Genomic DNA, 20,764 nt, shown 5'->3' on the forward strand with positions numbered 1-20,764 from the left:
TCAGGGGTCTTGGCTAAGCCTGCTCCCGTCTAAGTCCAACCCTCTCCATACGCCTGGCTCTCAAGAGGTATTCATTTTTGGAAAAGCAAATGCAACTGTCCTGTGCTAGAATTCACTGTCACAAGTTCCCAAAGTACAGGCAAGACTGTTCTGGAGCTCCAGACTCCACCAGCCACTCTTATATATGGTGATGATGCAGGGCAGCTAGGGAAGAATGTCGGGTGTTCCTTTTAAGTGGTGATCCCACTCCAAACAACTCAACTACCAACTAATCAAAGAAACAAAGAAGGCCCCAGCGGATGCATAGACAACAGCTCCAACAGCAGAACAGAAATCTTTACAATCATCTAAGACTTCACCTCTCCAACCACCACCATCAACTACATCACCCCCTTGTAGGAAATATGTGACAACCTCTTGGACTACTTAAATGACACAATCAAAACCATATACAACTTTGACCCTCAACCAAATTCCTACACCTTCGCCTACACCCTCCTGACAAACACCCATGCCAAAACCCTAATGGCCAGGAAAACATTCACCACGCAAGAAGCAGCCAGCATCATGAGAGCCATCCACTCCAGGGCACCCTCCGACCCCTGCCCCCAGCAACATCTACGGCATGGGAAACGATCTTATTAGTGAAGTCCTCACTCGCATCAGAAACACTCCTATCATTACCGAGACGCTCCCGGATGCCTCAAAACATGCAATGAGCAACACACTGCTCAAGAAAGCCTCTGCAGACCATGCGCAACCAGCAAACTATCACCCTATCTCTCTTCTGCCCTACCCGGACAAAGTAAAGAAAAAAGCCATAAATATACAGCTCTCCTACCACCTCAATACACACCAGCTACTTGACACATCGCAATAGGGAATTTCATCCAATTAACAGCACTGAGACTGCCCTCATTGCAGCAACCGATGACATCAGGATGATTCTAGACCGTGGAGACACAGCACCCCTTAAACTACTTGACCTCTTCGCCGTACTTGGCACCATCTCTCACCCCACCGTAAGCAGAAGACTACAAGAGACAGGCATACAAGGACCCGCCCTCAACTGGATCTGTTTCTCCCTCACGGAAACAACAGAAAGAATCAACCTACCACCCTGCACAACAAGGCCAAGAAATTCATACGTGAAGCGCTCCTAGGATCATCCCTCTCCCCAAAAATATTCAATATCTGCATGACCCCACTGGCTGAACTCAACAGATCATACAACATCAACATACTCTCCTATGCAGGCGAGACCCAGATGATACTCTCGCTATCGAACAAGACCCCCAGCACGAAAAACAACTTTGCCACATGCATGGCCACTGTAACCACTGAATGAAAGCACCCTGCCTTAAACTCAATACAGACAAAACTGGAGTAGGGATGTTACCAAAGAAAACATTGCCGTGGGACTCCAGCAAAGCAGGAAATCTGGGAATAATTATAGAAGATAAGCTTGATATGACGGCCCAAGTAAACACAGTGACTTCCACCTGCTTCCACATTGTCAAGATGCTAAGAAGGATCTTCAAATGGTTTCCTGAGAACACCAAGAAAACAGTCACTCAGGCCTTGATAACCAGTAAACTGGACTACGGCAACATGCTAAATGCAGGAATCACCAAGAAGCTACTGAACCAGCTCCAGACCATTCGAAAGTCCGCAGCGAGACTTGTACTCAACCTCCCGTGCCACACCCACATCCCCCACACCTCTGGGAACTACACTGGCTTCAAATTGATGTAGATGTGGTGATACAAACCACACTGGAGCCTTTCTTCATTTGTCACGATGTTTATTCCGGAACAACAGACCAAGCGTACACCACCCCAGCTGACTGAACACCAACTGCCGCCCCTAGAACCCAGCTTGGATCGCATGCAAGTATTTAGAACACCACAGGTGTTCCACTAAGAGAATGATAACAGGACATAGAGGAAAGGCTGATACGTACACACTAAACAGTAAGTAAATTGCAGATGATAAATATTTACAACACATCTTCTTCCCTAAACATTAAACAGTTAAAACTACCATAAAGAAATTACACATACAATAAACATTAACATAACTAATCATTCAGATAGACCGGAGGTCTGCGAGATCTTAAGAAAGCTCTCTCACTCGTCCAGTCAGCTACGATCGTCGCCAAATTGATGTAGATGTGGTGATACAAACTACACTGCAGCCTTTCTTCATTTGTCACGATGTTTATTCCGGAACAACAGACCAAGCGTACACCACCCAGCTGACTGAACACCAACTGCCGCCCCTAGAACCCGGCTTGGATCACATGCAAGTATTTAGAACACCACAGGTGTTCCACTAAGAGAATGATAACAGGACATAGAGGAAAGGCTGATACGTACACACAAAACAGTAAATAAATTGCAGATGATAAATATTTACAACAAGCTAGAATGTGATAACCTGCACTCCAAAAATATTTAAGAATCTTTTAAGTATGTCTATCAACAAGTATACGTTTTTTAAGAAAGGTGCTGCCCTTGTACAACCTGATTAGCCCCCATCAGGCTCAAAATAAATGGCACAAAATTTCAAACAAAGATTGTTTGAGCTCAAGGGCGCACTGTCCACTGGCCCAGTAAGGTGCACATTTCTTTTTTAAGAATTACAAAAAAACTAAGTAAATCAACAATGAGCTATGCTCGGTAATCACTCACTTATATGAAACCATTAATCAAAACATTAGATCAGACAAAGTCAAATTGGTTTACACAATAAGAAACAAAAATGAGCTAAGTGAGTAATACGAAACAAATATGAGTGATCATCAACAAAGTTCCAAGAAACAACATTTCTCAGTGCAACGACTGAAGTCTTCTTTATTTTCTTATTCTGTATATTTTTCAGTGAAAGAGATATTTCCCAATCAGCATCATGGTATCCCAATGCATTTCGGTATATCAAACTTCATCAGGGGAATACTGTAAAAATGTATATACAATATGTGATACATTTAACACACTTTATGCATCAAAATCAACAATGACTTAACAAATATTTTCAAGAGAATGAATAGAAGATAATTACAGGGGTAGTGTAAGGCTCAGACTACCGGCTATCTTTACCAAAAGATTTGAATTGGGTACATAAATGAGTTACTAAAAGAAAAAACCTTTAAAAACCATGCAGAAAGCATTAATGTGGTCAAATATAACGCTATGGATCCCCCGTGAACTACGTAGTGTGATAGATGTGCAAAAAGCCACTCATCGTGAAACCAAGCTCCATAAATGAATAAAGTGCATTGGAAGGGGCAATCACCACATTGAATAATTGTCATCCACAAATCAAATTCACTTACTCCATCAACTCTACAACCGTAAATTACCTAGACATTCTCATCGAGAAAAAAGGCACCAATCTCACGACTAGAGTATTCAAAAAGCCAACAGATAGGAATAATGCCCTTCATTACAATAGTTTTCATTCACTTGCTCTCAAAAATCACCTACCACTATCTCAGTTCATCAGGGTTCGTAGAATCAGTTCGGATGACACTCAAGGAAAGGCAGATATTGAAATATTGGCACAACAATATGCGGATAGAGGTTATCCGACTCAAGTTCTAGATTTGGCTAAACAGAAAGCGCATAGCATTGATAGAACACAACTTTAAAAAAAATCTATGAAACCTTTAGCAAAGAGAGAGGTGTGTGTTCTAAAATACTCAACAGCCGCTACGGCAATTAAACGGTGCATTCTAAAACGTTGGGAGATTATCGAACAAGAACATGATTTTAAAGAAGTCTTTTTTGGGACACCTATCTTTGCATTCTCTAGATCGAAGAATATTAAATAAATTTTAGGAAAGAAAATGCAACAGATTAGTAACACTGTCAAACTGGGTATGAGAAAATGTTACAATTGTAGTCATTGCGGTAATGTGATGGTTGGGGATAAATTCACGCATCCACACACAGGTAAACCAATTCAGCTCAAATATACATCTGATTGCAACACTTCGATGGTAATATATGCCATCAAATGCCCTTGTGGACTAGTTTATGTTGGGAGAACAACTAGGAAGATCAAAATAAGAGTGACTGAGCATAAAAGCTCAATTCGCACTGCCAACATGAAATCTTGCCTCACAGTACATTGGTCCGCACACAAACATACAATACCACAACTACGATTCACTATATTAGAGCAGGTATCGGTACTGCCACATGTTGATCCCAACAGGTATCTGTCACAGAGAGAAACATTTTGGATACGATTCCTTAAAACCTTAAATCCTTGTGGATTGTTTTTTATTTTTTTTTATTTTGTTCAACCTACCCCCCGTGGTGGTGGGGGAGGGATTGGCAATATACATTTCATAGAAACAGATATCATGAAAGTGTTAGAAGACAAAAATACATTATTAATAAAGAAAAATTAGAAACCTGATCATATAAGGGTATGTACAAGGGTATATACAAAGAGACAATATATGGCAGAAATACATTGTTAGTTTGCTAACCAGTCTTGGAAGGGGGCCCAGTTCTTAAAGGCAATTAAACGTCTTCTCCTTCCCTGAAGCTTTCGTGCAGCAATTTCTAATTTAAACCATGCCAGCATCCTGGCCTGCCAGTGAAAGAAAGTGGGGGGCTCAGGATTTATCCAAAGAGAAGTAATACACAGTCTAAACATTGCCATTGCAATAAACAGAAAAGAATGTACGTATCTTGATCTCGCAGAGATCATAGCATGTTGATAACCAGTGATTACCATTTCGGCGGAAATTTTAATTGAAGATTGAGTAATCTGTGTGAGAAACGTTTCGATCTGATTAATAAAGAGTGACAGTTCGGGGCAATCATGAAACATGTGAAGAGAATCAGCAGATGGAGATTTACATCTTGCACATAATGAACTCTTACCCCCTGTGACAGTCCCCCATCTGACTAGTTTTGCTGGAGTATAGTAAAGATTAAACATAGCCATGTAGCTTTGAGTGCGAAGAGTACCGGAGACTAAAACCGTCCTAGCTAACATCAATGGAAGTTTTATATCAATGGAGGGTACTCCAAATTTAACCGCCCATTTATTATTGTAATCAAGTAAGTCATCTGGGAGTTGAGACAAAAGAGTTTGATATAGTATACCTATTTTAGCTTTCATTTTAACAAATTCAAATATCGAGATTTTATCAAAAAGTGTTGAGTTCTCTGGGGATTTTTTGTCTAAGAAACTTCTAATTTGTAAGTATTTAAAAAAATGATTAGACTGTAATTGAAATTTATGTTTCAAAAAAGAAAAAGAAGCTAGCAGGCCGGAGTCAGCAAGGTCTCCTATGTCCCTCAGGCCTTGAGAGGCCCAGATGGAAACTACTCGTTCTTGAAATATCGCTGGAAGTAAGCCGGAAGCGTTCAGTGGTGTGTAGTAATTAAGCTTATGGATGGAAGAGAAACGACGGATTTTTTGCCAGATCTTAAACAGTGCCCATACAACCTTGAACCTCGTTTTTTTTAAGTAGCTTGGCTCAAGGATACGTGTTAGTATCCCTTTTGTAGCGTCCCCTAATGCAAAGATTCCTTGTGGATTGAATGATAAGATTGAACTTATACACTTTCTGTGAACATATTGCATTTGCATTGCATTATTGACTTGTCTTAGCTGTATACATTTTGTTTTCAGTATTTGACAAACTATTTGTATGGTTTTTAAAAAACATGCAGAATAGCGACATTATTTTCTAATTTCGTTCGTTTGTTTTGGGGCACATTGCTTTGGGTTTATAGATATGGGTCATTTGCTTGCCCTTGGATGATTGGTAGCACTCACTTTTGTGTCAGTGTTGTATACCCACTCATGTTGACATTGTAATTTTTTGCCACATATATTTGCATCTGCACATTTGGTTCATGCGCATCACATTAGCGTGATGCTTTTCATATCGCTTTTTTTATGAGTTGCATCCATTCTACTTTGTAAAAGATTTTGATAGTCCTTTGTTTATTTTTAGGGCGTATGCACTTGATTGGGGTAGTCCTTCCTCTATAGTGCTGGACATCGCTTGTGGAACTTTATTAGTTTCATCTATCTCACAGCGTAAAGGATCCGGATAGTCCTTTGTTTGTTTTCAGGGTGCTTGTACTCAATTGTGGTAGTCCTTCCTTTATATTCAGGAAGCATTTTGGTTTACACACATGCAGACGTTTAGTTCAGGAAAATGGTAGCGACCTCGCAGCATTGACGGAGGAGTACGACCGCAGGTAATCGAATTGCAGTTGGATAAGTTTGCCATTTCAGTTTGTTAAGTTTTAGGTGATTAGTGATTTAGGGTTCGATATTAATTGTAGTTGTTGTTCACAGAGTCACTTAGGACATCGAGGATTTGCAATACGACGGAAAATTGTGATCTACACGCATGCTTTATGCCTTCATGCCGTTAGTAGTTTGAACACTCGAGCGGTTGGAATTGTTTGGATCATATATTCTTTGGAACCTCAGAAACCATTTAGTTACACACACGTGTCTCTGTTTTTTGTATTTTGTGCGTGCAGAGTGGACATTTCGCAAATACCTTTATAATATTTCCATTGTAGTGGCTTTGGCATTCATGGAGGTGAGTTCTCTTGCGCCATTGCTCAGGAGACTTATAAGTATATGTTGGCTTTAAACTTTAGATGTGTTGGTGATTCGGTTGGGACACTTTATTAATTTATGGAGCTTGGTTTCACGATGAGTGGCTTTTTGCACATCTATCACACTACGTAGTTCACGGGGGATCCATAGCGTTATATTTCATCACATTAATGCTTTCTGCATGGTTTTTAAAGGTTTTTTCTTTTAGTAACTCATTTATGTACCCAATTCAAATCTTTTGGTAAAGATAACCGGTAGTCTGAGCCTTACACTACCCCTGTAATTATCTTCTATTCATTCTCTTGAAAATATTTGTTAAGTCATTGTTGATTTTGATGCATAAAGTGTGTTAAATGTATCACATATTGTATATACATTTTTACAGTATTCCCCTGATGAAGTTTGATATACCGAAATGCATTGGGATACCATGATGCTGATTGGGAAATATCTCTTTCACTGAAAAATATTCAGAATAAGAAAATAAAGAAGACTTCAGTCGTTGCACTGAGAAATGTTGTTTCTTGGAACTTTGTTGATGATCACTCATATTTGTTTCGTATTACTCACTTAGCTCATTTTTGTTTCTTATTGTGTAAACCAATTTGACTTTGTCTGATCTAATGTTTTGATTAATGGTTTCATATAAGTGAGTGATTACCGAGCATAGCTCATTGTTGATTTACTTATTTTTTTTGTAATTCTTAAAAAAGAAATTTGCACCTTACTGGGCCAGTGGACAGTGCGCCCTTGAGCTCAAACAATCTTTGTTTGAAATTTTTGAAATATTTACAACACAAATCCACAACGGCACCCAATTCAAACTGCTCGCACACAAATACAAAGCACTATATGAAACTGACCCTGCATAGCTTAACAGCCGCACACACGTTTACACACCTCCCAGACACCTCCGTTCAACCAGGCGCTCACTGGCAAGCAACCCCGCATCAGCTAAGCCACAGCCGGAGGCCGTGCATTCCCTAGCTCTCCCTCAAAGCGTGCAACAACCTCCCCCCTACCAAATCAGGGCCTTCCTGGCTTATTGAATTCTGCAAGAAGCTGAAAAGCTGGCTCTTCGATAAACACTCCAGGCGTCAGCCAACGACACACCTGCTAAAGCGCCTGGATACCCTTACGGCTGATTAACGCGCTGTACAAATAACCATAGCACAACATAGCAACTCTCTGGCTGAAGACTACAGAGACAATGTAAGGCAGCTCTGCTGTGCTCTGCTCAGAGCTCCCACATCTCCAGCATTACTGAACAAATGGAGGCCCTGGTGGAAACCCCAGCTACGGATTGCAGTGGCAGTGTGGTGGCGCATCTCGGCAACATTATAAATTAGGGTACGAGGACTCTGATCGGGAAAGCCCTCAGAAGAGGATGAGCTGCTGTAGATCCAACTGCTCAATGTTATTTTAAGGATTTTAGCGCCCCAGGCAAACCATTGTTTAGGGCCCCTGTTCATAACACCTTAGTATTTTATCACCCATGTTCTGCTAATTCAAGCCCCATGACACCAAACTATATTAAATAATATTTTAAAGGATGAGTAGAGAAATAGATGTGAAGAAGTGAGATGGAGCGACAGTTCACTTTTCTTCTGCTCTGCCCCTTGGAAGGAGGGGTCCCTAGGGCGATTGCCCATTTTGCCCAGGCTTTAAAAAATCCCTGCAGCGGGTATCTAGTCAGCAGAAACGTAGCCGATGACTGCAGAACAGGCATAGCTGGTTTCCGTTTGGAAAAGGAGAAGTCTTTGAGGCCTCCCTGCAGAAATGGCCTGATGCGCCTGCGCGCCTTGACTGGCTCCCGTTCAGCCCCTTTCTCTTCGATGCTTTATTTCCATTGGTGCTTTACTCAGGCAGGTCTTATCCGCAGTCTCCAGTCCATAGTGCAATCTGCCTGGGGGTGGCCAGCCATATGCGCTGTCCCAAAGCTGCAACGCTCTCTGTGGATTCCAGTGCATAAATCAGAATATCTGCTCACATGTCATGGCACAGCCTGAACGCCTCATCTATCACTACTCTACATCTTCACCATTCTTGGACTAGAATCCAGGCGCAGAAAGGTCAACATCAGACATATCTGCCAATGGATCAGGAAGGCTGGGTCTGGAACAACACCTCCATAGGATGATCAATGACCCATATAGCCTCTGGCCATTATTTTTTGTCAATAAACATAATCTTTTCAAAAATAATTTAATCAGCAGCTGATTGCAAGGTCAAGACTAGGCATGCATGAATGTACAAAGACAGTTCTACATGCACACACTGAGCACACTCACACATCTGTCCTGAACTTGCTGAAACCTCACTAACACTCCTGTGAAACGCGGACAAATTTCACCAAACTCATAAGCCACGCCAGATGGAAGGAGATGTTGTAGAAGGTGTTGCAACCAGCCTGGGATCTACGCATGTATACAAAAGTAGGCTAAAACTCTCCAGGCAGGTAAGGCACAGAAGACCATTCCAGCCCAAAGCTTCTCCCATCACCTACTTTACCTGAGCAAGCACTTGCAGACAGTGCACCTGCACTTCTTGTGTTAGTAAAGGTGCATGCTTCCACGTCACAGCAGAGTACGCATTCCAGTGGGCAGTAGGTACTCTGGCGTAGTTCTAGTTCGTATGGCTGGAGTCTCTTTTAGTTCCTAAAGTTATGGTTTCTCTTGGCTCTAAGGTTTAGCACTTGGGTTTCAATTGGCTGTAGGGCCCAAGCCTCCCATTGGTCCAGGTCACCTCATTTCTAGTGCACTTATTTAAGCAGAACCTCTTGAGTCTAGCCTGGGCATCCAGCTAAAGGGCATCAGGTTAAGGGTACTACCTGTTAAGGCCCTGAGAGGGCTGAGGGCCACAAACTCTGGCCACAACCCCACCCAGAAGAAGTACACAGGTACGTACACTTGCCGCTCACAATAGCTCTCCTAACAATAAGGCAAAATAATGGCTTGTGGGGTAAACTTACTGATTATTTTCTACTACATACCCACTACACAGACTCACAAACACACCACAACACTTTCACCCTGATTGCACTTCCAACATATTTAAACAGACATGCATCCATATGCATACACCCTATCCTACAACTCTACCCATCTTCCTACGTTCTGGTTCACACTCTACCACACACTCATAGTCATTCTCTTATCACATTACTATCTCAAGTAATGATTGTAGTCCCACTATCTCTCCCCACTCACTTTGAAATCATCTATACCTTACTACCATGACTAATACAACTTCCGCTCCTCCGACTCCGCATGTCCATCCTCTAACCCACCCCACTCTAATACCTCCTTCTATCCCTTCCTACCCCCTTCGCCTACCAATCCTGCTCCCAAACCAGCATCCATATATTATCACACTCCAACACATCTTTATCAGCTATCCTAACATATCACAACTCATAATTGCCTTTTCTAACTTTCTTAACCTCTTCCTCTACTCACCCCACATATCTCCTATAACAAATGAAAAATATAATAGTATCTCACCTCTTCATAAGTCTTCATCCTCCAAACACTCAATCTCTCAATCTTTCCTACACTGCCCACATATTACCAGACACTCCCTGAGACTCGGAAGGGGGAAAGAAAAGTGATATAGGCTGATTAGAAACCCATTCCCAAAAAGTGATTTTACTGGTGGAGATTCTCTGGCTAGCAAAACTTGCCCTGTGTACTGCACATGGTAAATGTGGGCATGGGAGCAATGGCCGACTTACAATTTATTGGTGAAAAGTCTTCTCTACTAAACTCAAGAGTCATGGCTATAGTGTGTGCTAGGAGGGTGAATTGTTATATGTTAAGTTATTTGTAAAGCGCCTAGTTACTTCAGACCGAAGTGTCACCACACTAAGGGCCTCATGTAGGTAGCCAAATACCGGTCGGTAACGGCCGATTTTCGGTAAATATGCCGTTACCGACCGGTAATCAGACAAGTGAGATGTAGGAGTCCAAAAACGACTTTTCGGTAAATATGAGGCGGTAAATACCGAAAAATATTTACCGAATTCTAAAATACCGAATCAGATTTACCGAATACATACTTAACGAATCGGTAAATATGAAGTGGTAAATATGAAGTGGTAAAAATTAAAATGACATGTAGGAGCACTCGGTAATTAAGAAATCCAAGAAAATCGGTAAATAAGAGTCGGTAATTAACACGGATTGAAAGCAGGTGGTAACCATCAACAGTGCATATAAGCAATCCCAAAATGCAACAGCGTGGACAACATGGCCGCTATGTATGTCATTGAAGGCGCCTACGTCTACAGGCAGCAGGACTGAGGGTTTGGCGACGGGAGGAACGCATCTACAGACAGCGCATCACACTATTCCAGCTGACTGATGCAGAGATACATGAGAGGTACAGGCTACACCCCGAAACCATCATGGACTTAATCAGGGACCTTCACCCACTCCTGGACCAGCCAATAAGAAGGGCGCACGCCATACCCCCACATGTGCAGGTGCTCTGCAGCCTACATCTGCTGGCATCCGGCAGTTATCAGGTGGTGATAGCTGCGGTGGGTGGTGTATCCCAGAGTTGCCTGTCACGTTTCTTCAGGAAGTTCCTGGATGCCATGATGCAGAGAATGCACCACTACATCAGCTTCCCCAACACACAGGCTGCACTGCAGAAAACAAACACAGACTTTTATCACATGGCACAGTTCCCCCATGTCATCGGCTGTATTGATGGTACACACATCCCAATCTGTCCACCAGCTGACACAGAGCACATCTACAGGAACAGGAAGTCCACCCACTCCATCAATGTGCATACCGATTTGAATGATTTTGTTAAGGGTCCTGTGGGTGGCAGAACCAAAAGGTGGGTGTATGCTATTAACAACGAAGTCTGGAAGTTGTCGCAGATTGAGGCGGCTTCCAGATTGAGAGCTATTGACCGAGCAAACATGGAGAAGGTTTTAGCCGTTATAGATAATAGCATTAGCACTCTCTCTTCTAGGATTCATACATTAGACAATATTGTTTCTTCGGTTGTTGATATTGTGCATGATGATATGTCTGTGTTATATCATGGTCAAAACCAGTTGCGTTCTGTCATGCAGTTTGCATGGACGTTGCAGACGTTAAAGGCAGGGAGGGTCCCTTGGGACTATCTGAACACTACATCGTTATTCCTTCCGTTTAACCTTACTGACAAGCAGCGATTTATGTCCATGAAGGATGCTACATATTCATTGTTACATATTGAAAAGTTAGAACTGTTGCCTTTCTCTGTAGCGGAGATCAATTCAGCTACGTGGTTAGTACACGGATTGATAACTCTCCCTTTCGCGCTTTTTAAGTTTACGTCTTGTATGAAACATTATGCTTTGGGTAGGTATGAACCGCTGGGCACCGCTTTCATACATGAGGTTTGGTCCCTCCCCTTTACGTATAGATGTACTAGGGACGGAACTGAGGTTTATTTGAAAGGCGAGGAATGTACCACAACACCAGACCATTCCTTGGTATGTAGGCACATTCAATTACACGGCGCATGCAATGTACAAGCCCCGAATTTGGCGTGCGTCCTACGAGGTATCCCAGTGCCTGTGATTACACCTTCTTTCACGCTGCTTGCAAACGGTAGTTATTTAATTTTGAATAATGAAGCTTGCTGCGGGATGTTAGTGGGAATCCCGTACATAGTAACTGTCTCGCAGAAAGTTGTCTGCTGCAATAATGTTCTTTTTCCACCCCCGCATGGGCGGCTGGATGTTTCCATCTGGCCTTCGATTCCAACCTTGAAAGCAGAGTTCAACAAGTTGAGCAGAATAAGAGCGCTATTGTCCCAAAAAGAGGTGCCTTTGACTTCCTCTCGTGAAACATTTGTCCTTCACGTTGCTAATACGCGCACTGAGGTACAGGCGCTTCTGAATACTGACCTCCCCCTGCATTTCGGCTCTTTGATCCAAACTATTTGCAATGCCTCGTCCACGACCGGCCTGGCTCATTTTTTTAAACTTGTGGGCTCGGGTCTCGTGACCTCTTTCCAAACTATTTTTGGTGTGAATCCGGCATTTTTTCATTCACTTTTCTCGAGCATCTTTGGAGGTGTCCCGCTGCTTCTGGCGCTAGTGGCAGGTGTGCTGCTTTTCCTTTCTATACTCCGGAATGGCTGCTCCTTCTGTGCCACACGAGCACCTGTCCCGTCTGCATCTTCTTCGTGATAGGATGCTTGACTTTTATGGTACTTTGCCATTGGCGACTTTGAGCCTGGCTTATGGATTATCCTTCAGGTATTCCTACTTCACCTGCGTACAACCTGTATTTCACTGCCTGGATTGTCCCTTTGAATGGCCTCTGGATTTGTGCTTGACCAACATGGTGTCTCCGGTGCCGGATTTCGATCGACTGATGAGGCCCTTAGTGTCTCACGAGTTGGCCTGTTCTGGTGTCCGGATTATGGCCTGTGGTGCGGCGCATGGTATCCTGGGTAATTGGGACATCTCTGCGGCCACCTACGACTTCTTGGCTATGAGCTATTTGGAGGAACATTCCGGGTGCCCTCTGATTGTGCTAGAGGCTCCGATGGTTGGAGAACACGTATGTTCCTTTTCTTTACTTAATTGGATGGCTGAGACTTTTAGTGGCCCTGCAAACGATTTTTTGTTGGAAGCAGTGGCCACATATGCTGCCTATACATTCATGGATTAACTGGACTGTCGTCCATTGCGCCTGTGCTACTGGACAGCACCCTGGCGCAACGTTTATTTCTTTTATTTCTCTTTTTTCTCTTCCTGATGGTCGTTTTGAATTTTTTTATATACTTGCATTTTTTTTTAGAATTCTATGCTGCTATTTTTTGTAGTTTCGGACTTTGGCGCAGCATTGGTTACGCCTTGTTCTGCTCTGACGAAACTGAACTCTGCGTTCTCTCTTTTCTTGCCTATTAAATAGTGCTTCGATCAAGGGGGCGTGTACTGAGTTCTCCCTGAATACGTACATACATTGTTAAGTTAGCATAACCACGTTAAATGTTAGAAAGCCATCTTTTTGTCTTTGCACACGACACTGCGTTTACATGTTATTTCTTAAATAAACTGCTGACTCGAGACTTGCTTCACACGAGAGCAATCTGTTGTTACCATCCCAAGCTCTGCGCAGCGACCTTGGTCTGTACATGGTGTGACAAACAGTCTGGAATATTACACAATGCATGTTTTCCACTCTAGGTTGATCGACCCACTATTTAGCCATAACACACGCGCAGCTGCAAATACCTGAAAGTTGTTGCTTTTAATATCACAGACATCATGTTTATTATGCAGACCGAAGACGAGCCTTCCTGCGAGAAGACTCCTGATGCTCCTGTGATGTGATTTCACTAAGCTGATCTTTGAGGTATGGGGTCCCCTATTCAAGCCTAAGAGACCTTCTATTCGCATAATAATAATATTAGCTTCTTAGTAAAGGGAAGGTGGTAGAATCCTCGGTATTTTCCGATTCGGTAAATACCACCTCGGTATTTACCGATTCGGTAAATACCACCTCGGTATTTAACGATTCGGTGAATTCCGATTCGTGATTACCGAATGTTACCGAATCGGTAACTGTTACCGAATTTTTACCTACATATAACTTACCGATTCTAATTTACCGATTCGGTACGGCTCGGTATTTAAGAAACGGTAAAATTTATTTACCTACATGAGGCCCTAAGAATTTAATCTCAGATACAAACCCATGGAGTCGCCCAAAACACACTACTATTAAGGCTGTTTAAATGACCAGGTTTTGAGTTTTTTTGTGGAAGGCCAGTTCAGAATTTGCCAGTCTCAGTGTCAGTTCCACATCTTGGAGGCCAACAAGTTGAAAGACTAGTAAAGGAACTCCACACACAGCTGATAAAGTACAGGAGCCTTTATTCCAGCCTCCGCTCTCCACCACAGCAGTAATAGAATCCTCACAACAACATCATTCTAATGTCCACAGGGGAAGGAGGAACCAAGAAAGGGGAGAGGGGAGGAATGGACTGAACCAGTAACAGTAAATGTAACAAATAGCCTCCAATGCGTGCCTTTTTTACAATAGAGATCACGGCTAAAGAGGCACCCGCAGACCTAAGACTTCTATCGGGTACGTATATTTTAACAAGAGGGTGGAGATAGCGAGGTGCTTTCCCATCCAGAATGTGGTGGCAGAGCACATAGCTCTAAAGGACACGTTCCTACCAAGAGGCAGCCAATGCAGTTTGACGAGAGCTGGACCCGTAGCTGACCGCCTTGGGAGATTACACAGCAGCCAAGCTCCTGCATTCAGCACCCTTTGCAGTCTCACCAATATAGATTTTGAGGTTCCCAGACATAGCACATTGCAGTAAACTAGTCTGGACATTAACAAGGCATGAACCACTGACTTACTTGCGGCCTCTGGAAAGAGTCCCAGAATTCTTTTAAGGATCTTCAAAATTCCAAAACATTTCCCCGTTAGATTGGTAATCTGACTGTCAAACAAGAGTTCCGCATCAAACCAGATGCCAAGGTTCTTAACTTTCAGTTTGGAGTCCGGTAGTGACCCTAGTGAATCCAGACACCAAACAGAGGATTAGATTGATGGCTGCTTTCCCAAAGTAAGAACCTCTGTTTTCCCAGCATTAGGCTTGAGACAGCTATGGTCCATCACCTCTGGCAGTTCAGACAGACAGGATCTTGACAGAGCCGCAGTGTCTCTTTCACCCTACCACAGGGTGATAATAGGCTGCTTATCATTGGCGTATGACACAATCTTAAAACGTAATGCACGATATTTGGCAGGGGGCCCATCTAAAGATTGGTTTGTTATCACTTTTCCCCGTATCAGTAATATCAACATATTTTTAGTCTAATAAATATTGAAAAGATGTTTTAATGATTGCATCAGATACGTTTACTCGAACTGTGTAAAGCTCTTGTAATCCATGTCCATATAATGCTGTATTTACATAGGTTTTTTAATTTGATTGAAAAATAAAAATGCATATAGGAATGGGCTGACTTGAGAAAAGACTGGTTGATATCATATCATTCAAATTGTAGACAATCTATTCCAAAGTAAACCTTTCTTTTGATACCCAGGTGTGTAGTTAGGTACACAGGGATCCCCTTGTTTCCAACCAATCATCAGGCACATGCACCAAAGGAAAAACCGGTTGCAAATGGGCAGATTCTCAGAATATGCCCCTTTGCGACCGGTATTTTTGCATTTGGGATGCATCATCCTAAATGCAAATATCGCAATTTAAGGAATCTCTAAATTGTGATTACTTAAATGCAATGCATTAAAGCAAAAAAATTAGCGTTTTCGCTAATAGGGGGAGCAAATTACCATGAAGTTGAACTTCATGGTAATTTGCAAAAACTTTGAAAAATGCACTTTTGTGCATTTTTCAAAGTTTCATGTTGCGCATACACATGCCCTTAGGGCTTGTGTGGGTGCAACATATGAGCACAGATCATTTTCAGGGGTGCAACAGGGTGTAAATTTGACACCCTTGCACCCGTGAAATTGCATGAGCAATTTGCGAGTACCTACTGGTACTCGCAAATTGCTCATGCAAACTCCAATTCATTCCTATGGGCCTGAAGGCCCATTGGAATGAATGGGACGGCATTCCTTAATTGCGACTCGCAATTTACGAGTCGCAATTAAGCAATGTGTAGGAATCTCTATTTTTATAGCGATTCCTACATGCATAGGCTTTTGCAATTCCTTAATTGCGATTCCTTAATAATCGCAATTAAGGAATCGCAAAAGCCTACGTTGATGCATATGTGAACACTTGAACGGACCGGAGGTCAGTATTTCTCTGTGCTTTGGTATTTAAAGCTTGAAACATGCCCTGAAGATCCTGCAGCCAAATGCTCACCGTTCGCCTTGTCGCTGGTTGATCTTCAGATTGCGATGCTGTCACACTAGCGCCTTCTCCCTGGCTTCCATCACCTGAGGCAATAGCAGTCTGGTCAGAGTTTTTCTGTGATCGCTGTGAAGAAAGATAATACTTGAGATCTTAACAGATACAGAACCCAACATCTAGCTCTATTCACCAACAGCCAAGCTACTGATGGATTGAGCCTCTATGTTTAGTATTTATAGTGACAATATTTGGTTAGACCACGGAATGTTGTCCGAGTCTGTAGTTGCTGTAATGAGTTTAGGATCTGTCTCCATTTTGTGTGACGTTCATCACTAGGGCAGGACACGGGAGACAGTGTGTCTACTCTTTGTTTACTGTATAGGTTGTGGACACCTCTTCCTCATGCCCGTAGTACTGCTCCTTAGTTCATGACCATCACGGCGTACAGTCAAAGCTGCCAGGTGAGGTTTGAACCCAATCCTTGGTCACGGGTCTTGGCTAAGCCTGCTTCCGTCTAAGTCCAACCCTCTCGATACGCCTAGCTCTCAAGAGGTATTCATTTTTGGAAACGGAAATGCAACTGTCGTGAGGCAGAATTCACTGTCACAAGTCCCCAAGTACAGGCAAGACTGTTCTAGAGCTCCAGACTCCACCAGCCACTCTTACAGATAGAGACGAAGCAGGACAGCTAGGAAGAATGTCGGGAGTTCCTTTGAGGCTGTGATCCCACTCTCAACAAGCCAACTACTAACTAATCAAACAAAAAAAGAAAAAGGCCCCAGCGGATGCACAGGCAACAGCTCCAACAGAAGAAAAGAAATCTTCACAATCATCAAGCACCTCATCTCTCCAACCAGCACCCCCAACCGCATCACCCCCACAGAGAAAATATGTGACAACCTCTCGGACTTCTTCAATGACACAATCCAATCCATACACAACAACTTTCACCCTCAACCAAACCCCAACACCACCGCTTCCACCCTACTGTCAAACACCCAAGGCAACACTCTGACAGTCTAGAAAACTTTCACCACGCAAGGAACAGCCAGCATCATGAGAGCCGTCTACTCCGGGGAACCCTCCGACTTCTGCCCCCAGCACGTCTACAACATGGGAGACGATCTCAGGAGCAAATTCCTCTTCAGCTACACAAGTGCAACTTGTGAGAACAGGAACGTCATTATGCCATTCCTGGAATTAATTAAAACAAGCAGAGACGGCATCGGATCAACATCCTGTGATTCATTCTGGGCAAATCACTTAATCTACATTGACTTTAGAAAAACTTAAAGTCAACTTGTTTAATGAACCTGGTTTCATTTGCAATGCAATAGGTCTCGCATTTACGTGAGGAAGCTATTGGCATTGTAAATGACAATGCCTTTTATTTTATGTTTTAAAAACCAAAACATAAATAAAAGGCATTGTCATTTACAATGCCAATAGCTCAAACTCCGGTAAATGCGAGACCTATTGCATTGCAAATGCTTGTTTAAAGAAGCAGTAGAGACACAAGAGACATTAGAGACACTGTGCATGCACGGTGCCTGCAGGCTCGTTCTAAAAAGTGATGGATGGAATACTTGGATTAATCTCAGCCACTGGTAATTACTCGAGCTCATCCTAGTCCATTGTTACTTTGCACACCAGTTTAGACCCAGCTATATGCAAATCAGTCTTGACTCTGCTCCGTTGGGAAGAGTCCAGCCTGAACTGCCAGACCAGGTCCTCCCTGAACCAGAACACAAGCAACCTAGAACCAGTTTCTCTCTAGTTAGGGCTCATCAGCCACACATAGCTTTGCTCCAGTGACACAGAGTGCACAGGACTGGCTTTTGGGCATGCACTTCGCATTTAGGGGGGCACACAAAAGTATACAAAAAGTGATGGATGGAATGCTTGAATTAATCTCAGCCACTGGGAATTATGTGGGCCGTATCCCAGTCCATCATTGTTTTCCACACCATGCCACCTCATTTTGGGCCCAGCCACGGAGACGTAAGGACTGCACCCGCAGACAGGAGATGTGTATTGCTGACATTCCTAAGGGCTGCGGTGGGACACAAACACTCAGGGGAGAGGAGCAGTGCATCTTCAGTGTACATCGAAGGTCTCTTTAATTCCAGGAACAGTTACTGGTCAGTGGAGCCTGGGTTCAGTTTCAGGGAGAGAGTGGGGTGATAAGGGTGGCACTGCCAGGGAATCTTATGAGAGAGGAAGGCTTTGAACATTTATGGGGCATATTCCAGTGGAGGCTGATAGTCAGGTCAATCAGAATCGGCGCCTCTTCGGCTGCGGCAGACTGGCCATGTGACAAAGGGCAGTGCTAAGATGGCACTTCAAATGATTTGACACCCCCAACACGAATTTCAAAGGTCAGACACTACATCACATATGTGTTAATATACAAGTGGGAGTGTGAGCCCCATACTGAGGTGCGGGCTGTTGCCCATGGCTGCAAGCAGGTCGGAGACCCTGTGTACCAGAGTATAGGGGGCACTGAGAAGTGTGGGCTGTCACCCGTGACTAAGACCAGCTCGACGACTCCATGTTGCCAAGGAGGGGGCCACCGTGAAGTGCAGGCTGTCACCTGTGGTGAAGTGTAAGTCAGTGCCCCTGGGTTCACAGGTGGGGGGCCGCCATGAAGACGAAGCCATGAGTTGACCGCAGGCCGTGACCTCCAGTGAGACATGGGGAAGGGGACCACTATAGAGCTAGGAGGAACACTAACTGGTCACCACTGGAGCTGAGGAAGGACGTCCAACATTGAAGCAGGTCGTCCGGAGACCACAGGGCCTAATGCATCATCAGAGAAGAGACTGCAAGAGGAGGCGTCCTTCAGAGTTAGGAGGCCAGAGCTTGTGAAGACCGGGCCGGCCCTCCTGGGACTGCCAGCTGCCATTGGGTCGGGTAAGTCTGTTCCGGGTCCTTGGGTCACTGGCCCTTGCATGAACCTAGAGCTTGAAAGCTGCAAACAAGTCTTGAGGCAAAACATAGCCTTTCCGGTGCTTGGGACCAGCGTGGGCAGCATCTTGTGAGTTGACTACAATAATCAAATAGTGAAAAACACTCCAACTAGAAGGGACAGGGGGACTCGTGAGATTGTGCCCCAGATAGCTCTAGCACGCTGACCTTAAGTGGGCTGTGTTTATTTAGTGTGTGGTACATGCTTTGTTTGTTTATATTAATTACTGCTGTAAAATGCTACAATCCCACGGATGGGGCCAGTAGCTCCTCCTTGACCCATGGCCCCCTGAAGCGGATTCTGACACCCAAATTTAGAGATGGGTTGTTTTTAAGGCTTACTATCTGCACCGGACCACTTGTGACAGATAGCGATGTGGGGGGGTCACCCATTGTGGGCACCAAGCGCGTACATACATGGTGGGATCAGGTAAATGGCACCTCTTTGTAAGAGGGGGTTTTCCTTGATATAGCAGCCGCTGCATGTCTCGCACCAGGCCCATTTTTGCCCTATTTTACTACCGTGACAAGGGCGGGATGCAGATTATAGTACCTGCCAACTCCCCACGCATTGACACTCTGGCCATGTGACTTTAATAATTGTGCAAAAACCAAAGGAAATGATGGACGGAGTGTTGAACATTGCAAGCACTCACCCCAGTCAACTGATCTGGGTTTCATCCGTCACCGTTCTTTAGCCCACTCTGCCACCCCAGTTCAGTCATGGCCATATGCAGATCAGTCTGACCCCGTGCCTCGTGGGAACAGTCCAGCCCAAACTGCCAAGCCATGTCTTCCCTGGACCGGAAACAAGCTTCCTAGGACCGTTTTCTGGCATTTCAGCCATCTTCTGCTAGGCTTGCTTGAATCCAGTGGCAAAGTGAGCAAGGGACTCACGTCTGAGCATACCCTGCCAACTTATGGCGAACAAAGCAAAAACCAAAGGAAATGATGGACGGAGTGTTGAACATTGCAAGCTCTCACCCCCAGTCAACTGATCTGGGTTTAATCCGTCACCGTTCTTTAGCCCACTCTGCCACCCCAGTTCAGACATGGCCATATGCAAATCAGTCTGACCCCGTGCCTCGTGGGAACAGTCCAGCCCGAACTGCCAAGCCATGTCTTCCCTGGACCGGAAACAAGCTTCCTAGGACCGGTTTCTGGCATTTCAGCCATCTTCAGCCAGGCTTGCTTGAATCCAGTGGCAAAGTGAGTAAGGGACTCACGTCTGAGCATACCCTGCCAACTTATGGCGAACAAAGCAAAAACCAAAGGAAATGATGGACGGAGTGTTGAACATTGCAAGCACTCACCCCCAGTCAACTGA

General features: G+C 43.9%; 1 protein-coding gene across 4 annotated transcripts in view; it reads right to left on the reverse strand.

Moving 5' to 3' along the window:
- LOC146839650 (uncharacterized) overlaps positions 1 to 20,764 on the reverse strand; it is a 230,749-nt gene that overhangs the window by 146,535 nt on the left and 63,450 nt on the right. For all 4 annotated transcript variants that reach the window (XM_085651735.1, XM_085651738.1, XM_085651737.1 and 1 more), the window contains exon 4: positions 16,483 to 16,596. In XM_085651735.1, the coding sequence (XP_085507861.1) occupies positions 16,483 to 16,596 (114 nt within the window). The remainder of the gene's footprint in view (positions 1 to 16,482; positions 16,597 to 20,764) is intronic.

Source organism: Triturus cristatus, chromosome 4_1 (assembly GCF_964204655.1).
Source record: "Triturus cristatus chromosome 4_1, aTriCri1.1, whole genome shotgun sequence".
NCBI lineage: Eukaryota > Metazoa > Chordata > Amphibia > Caudata > Salamandridae > Triturus > Triturus cristatus.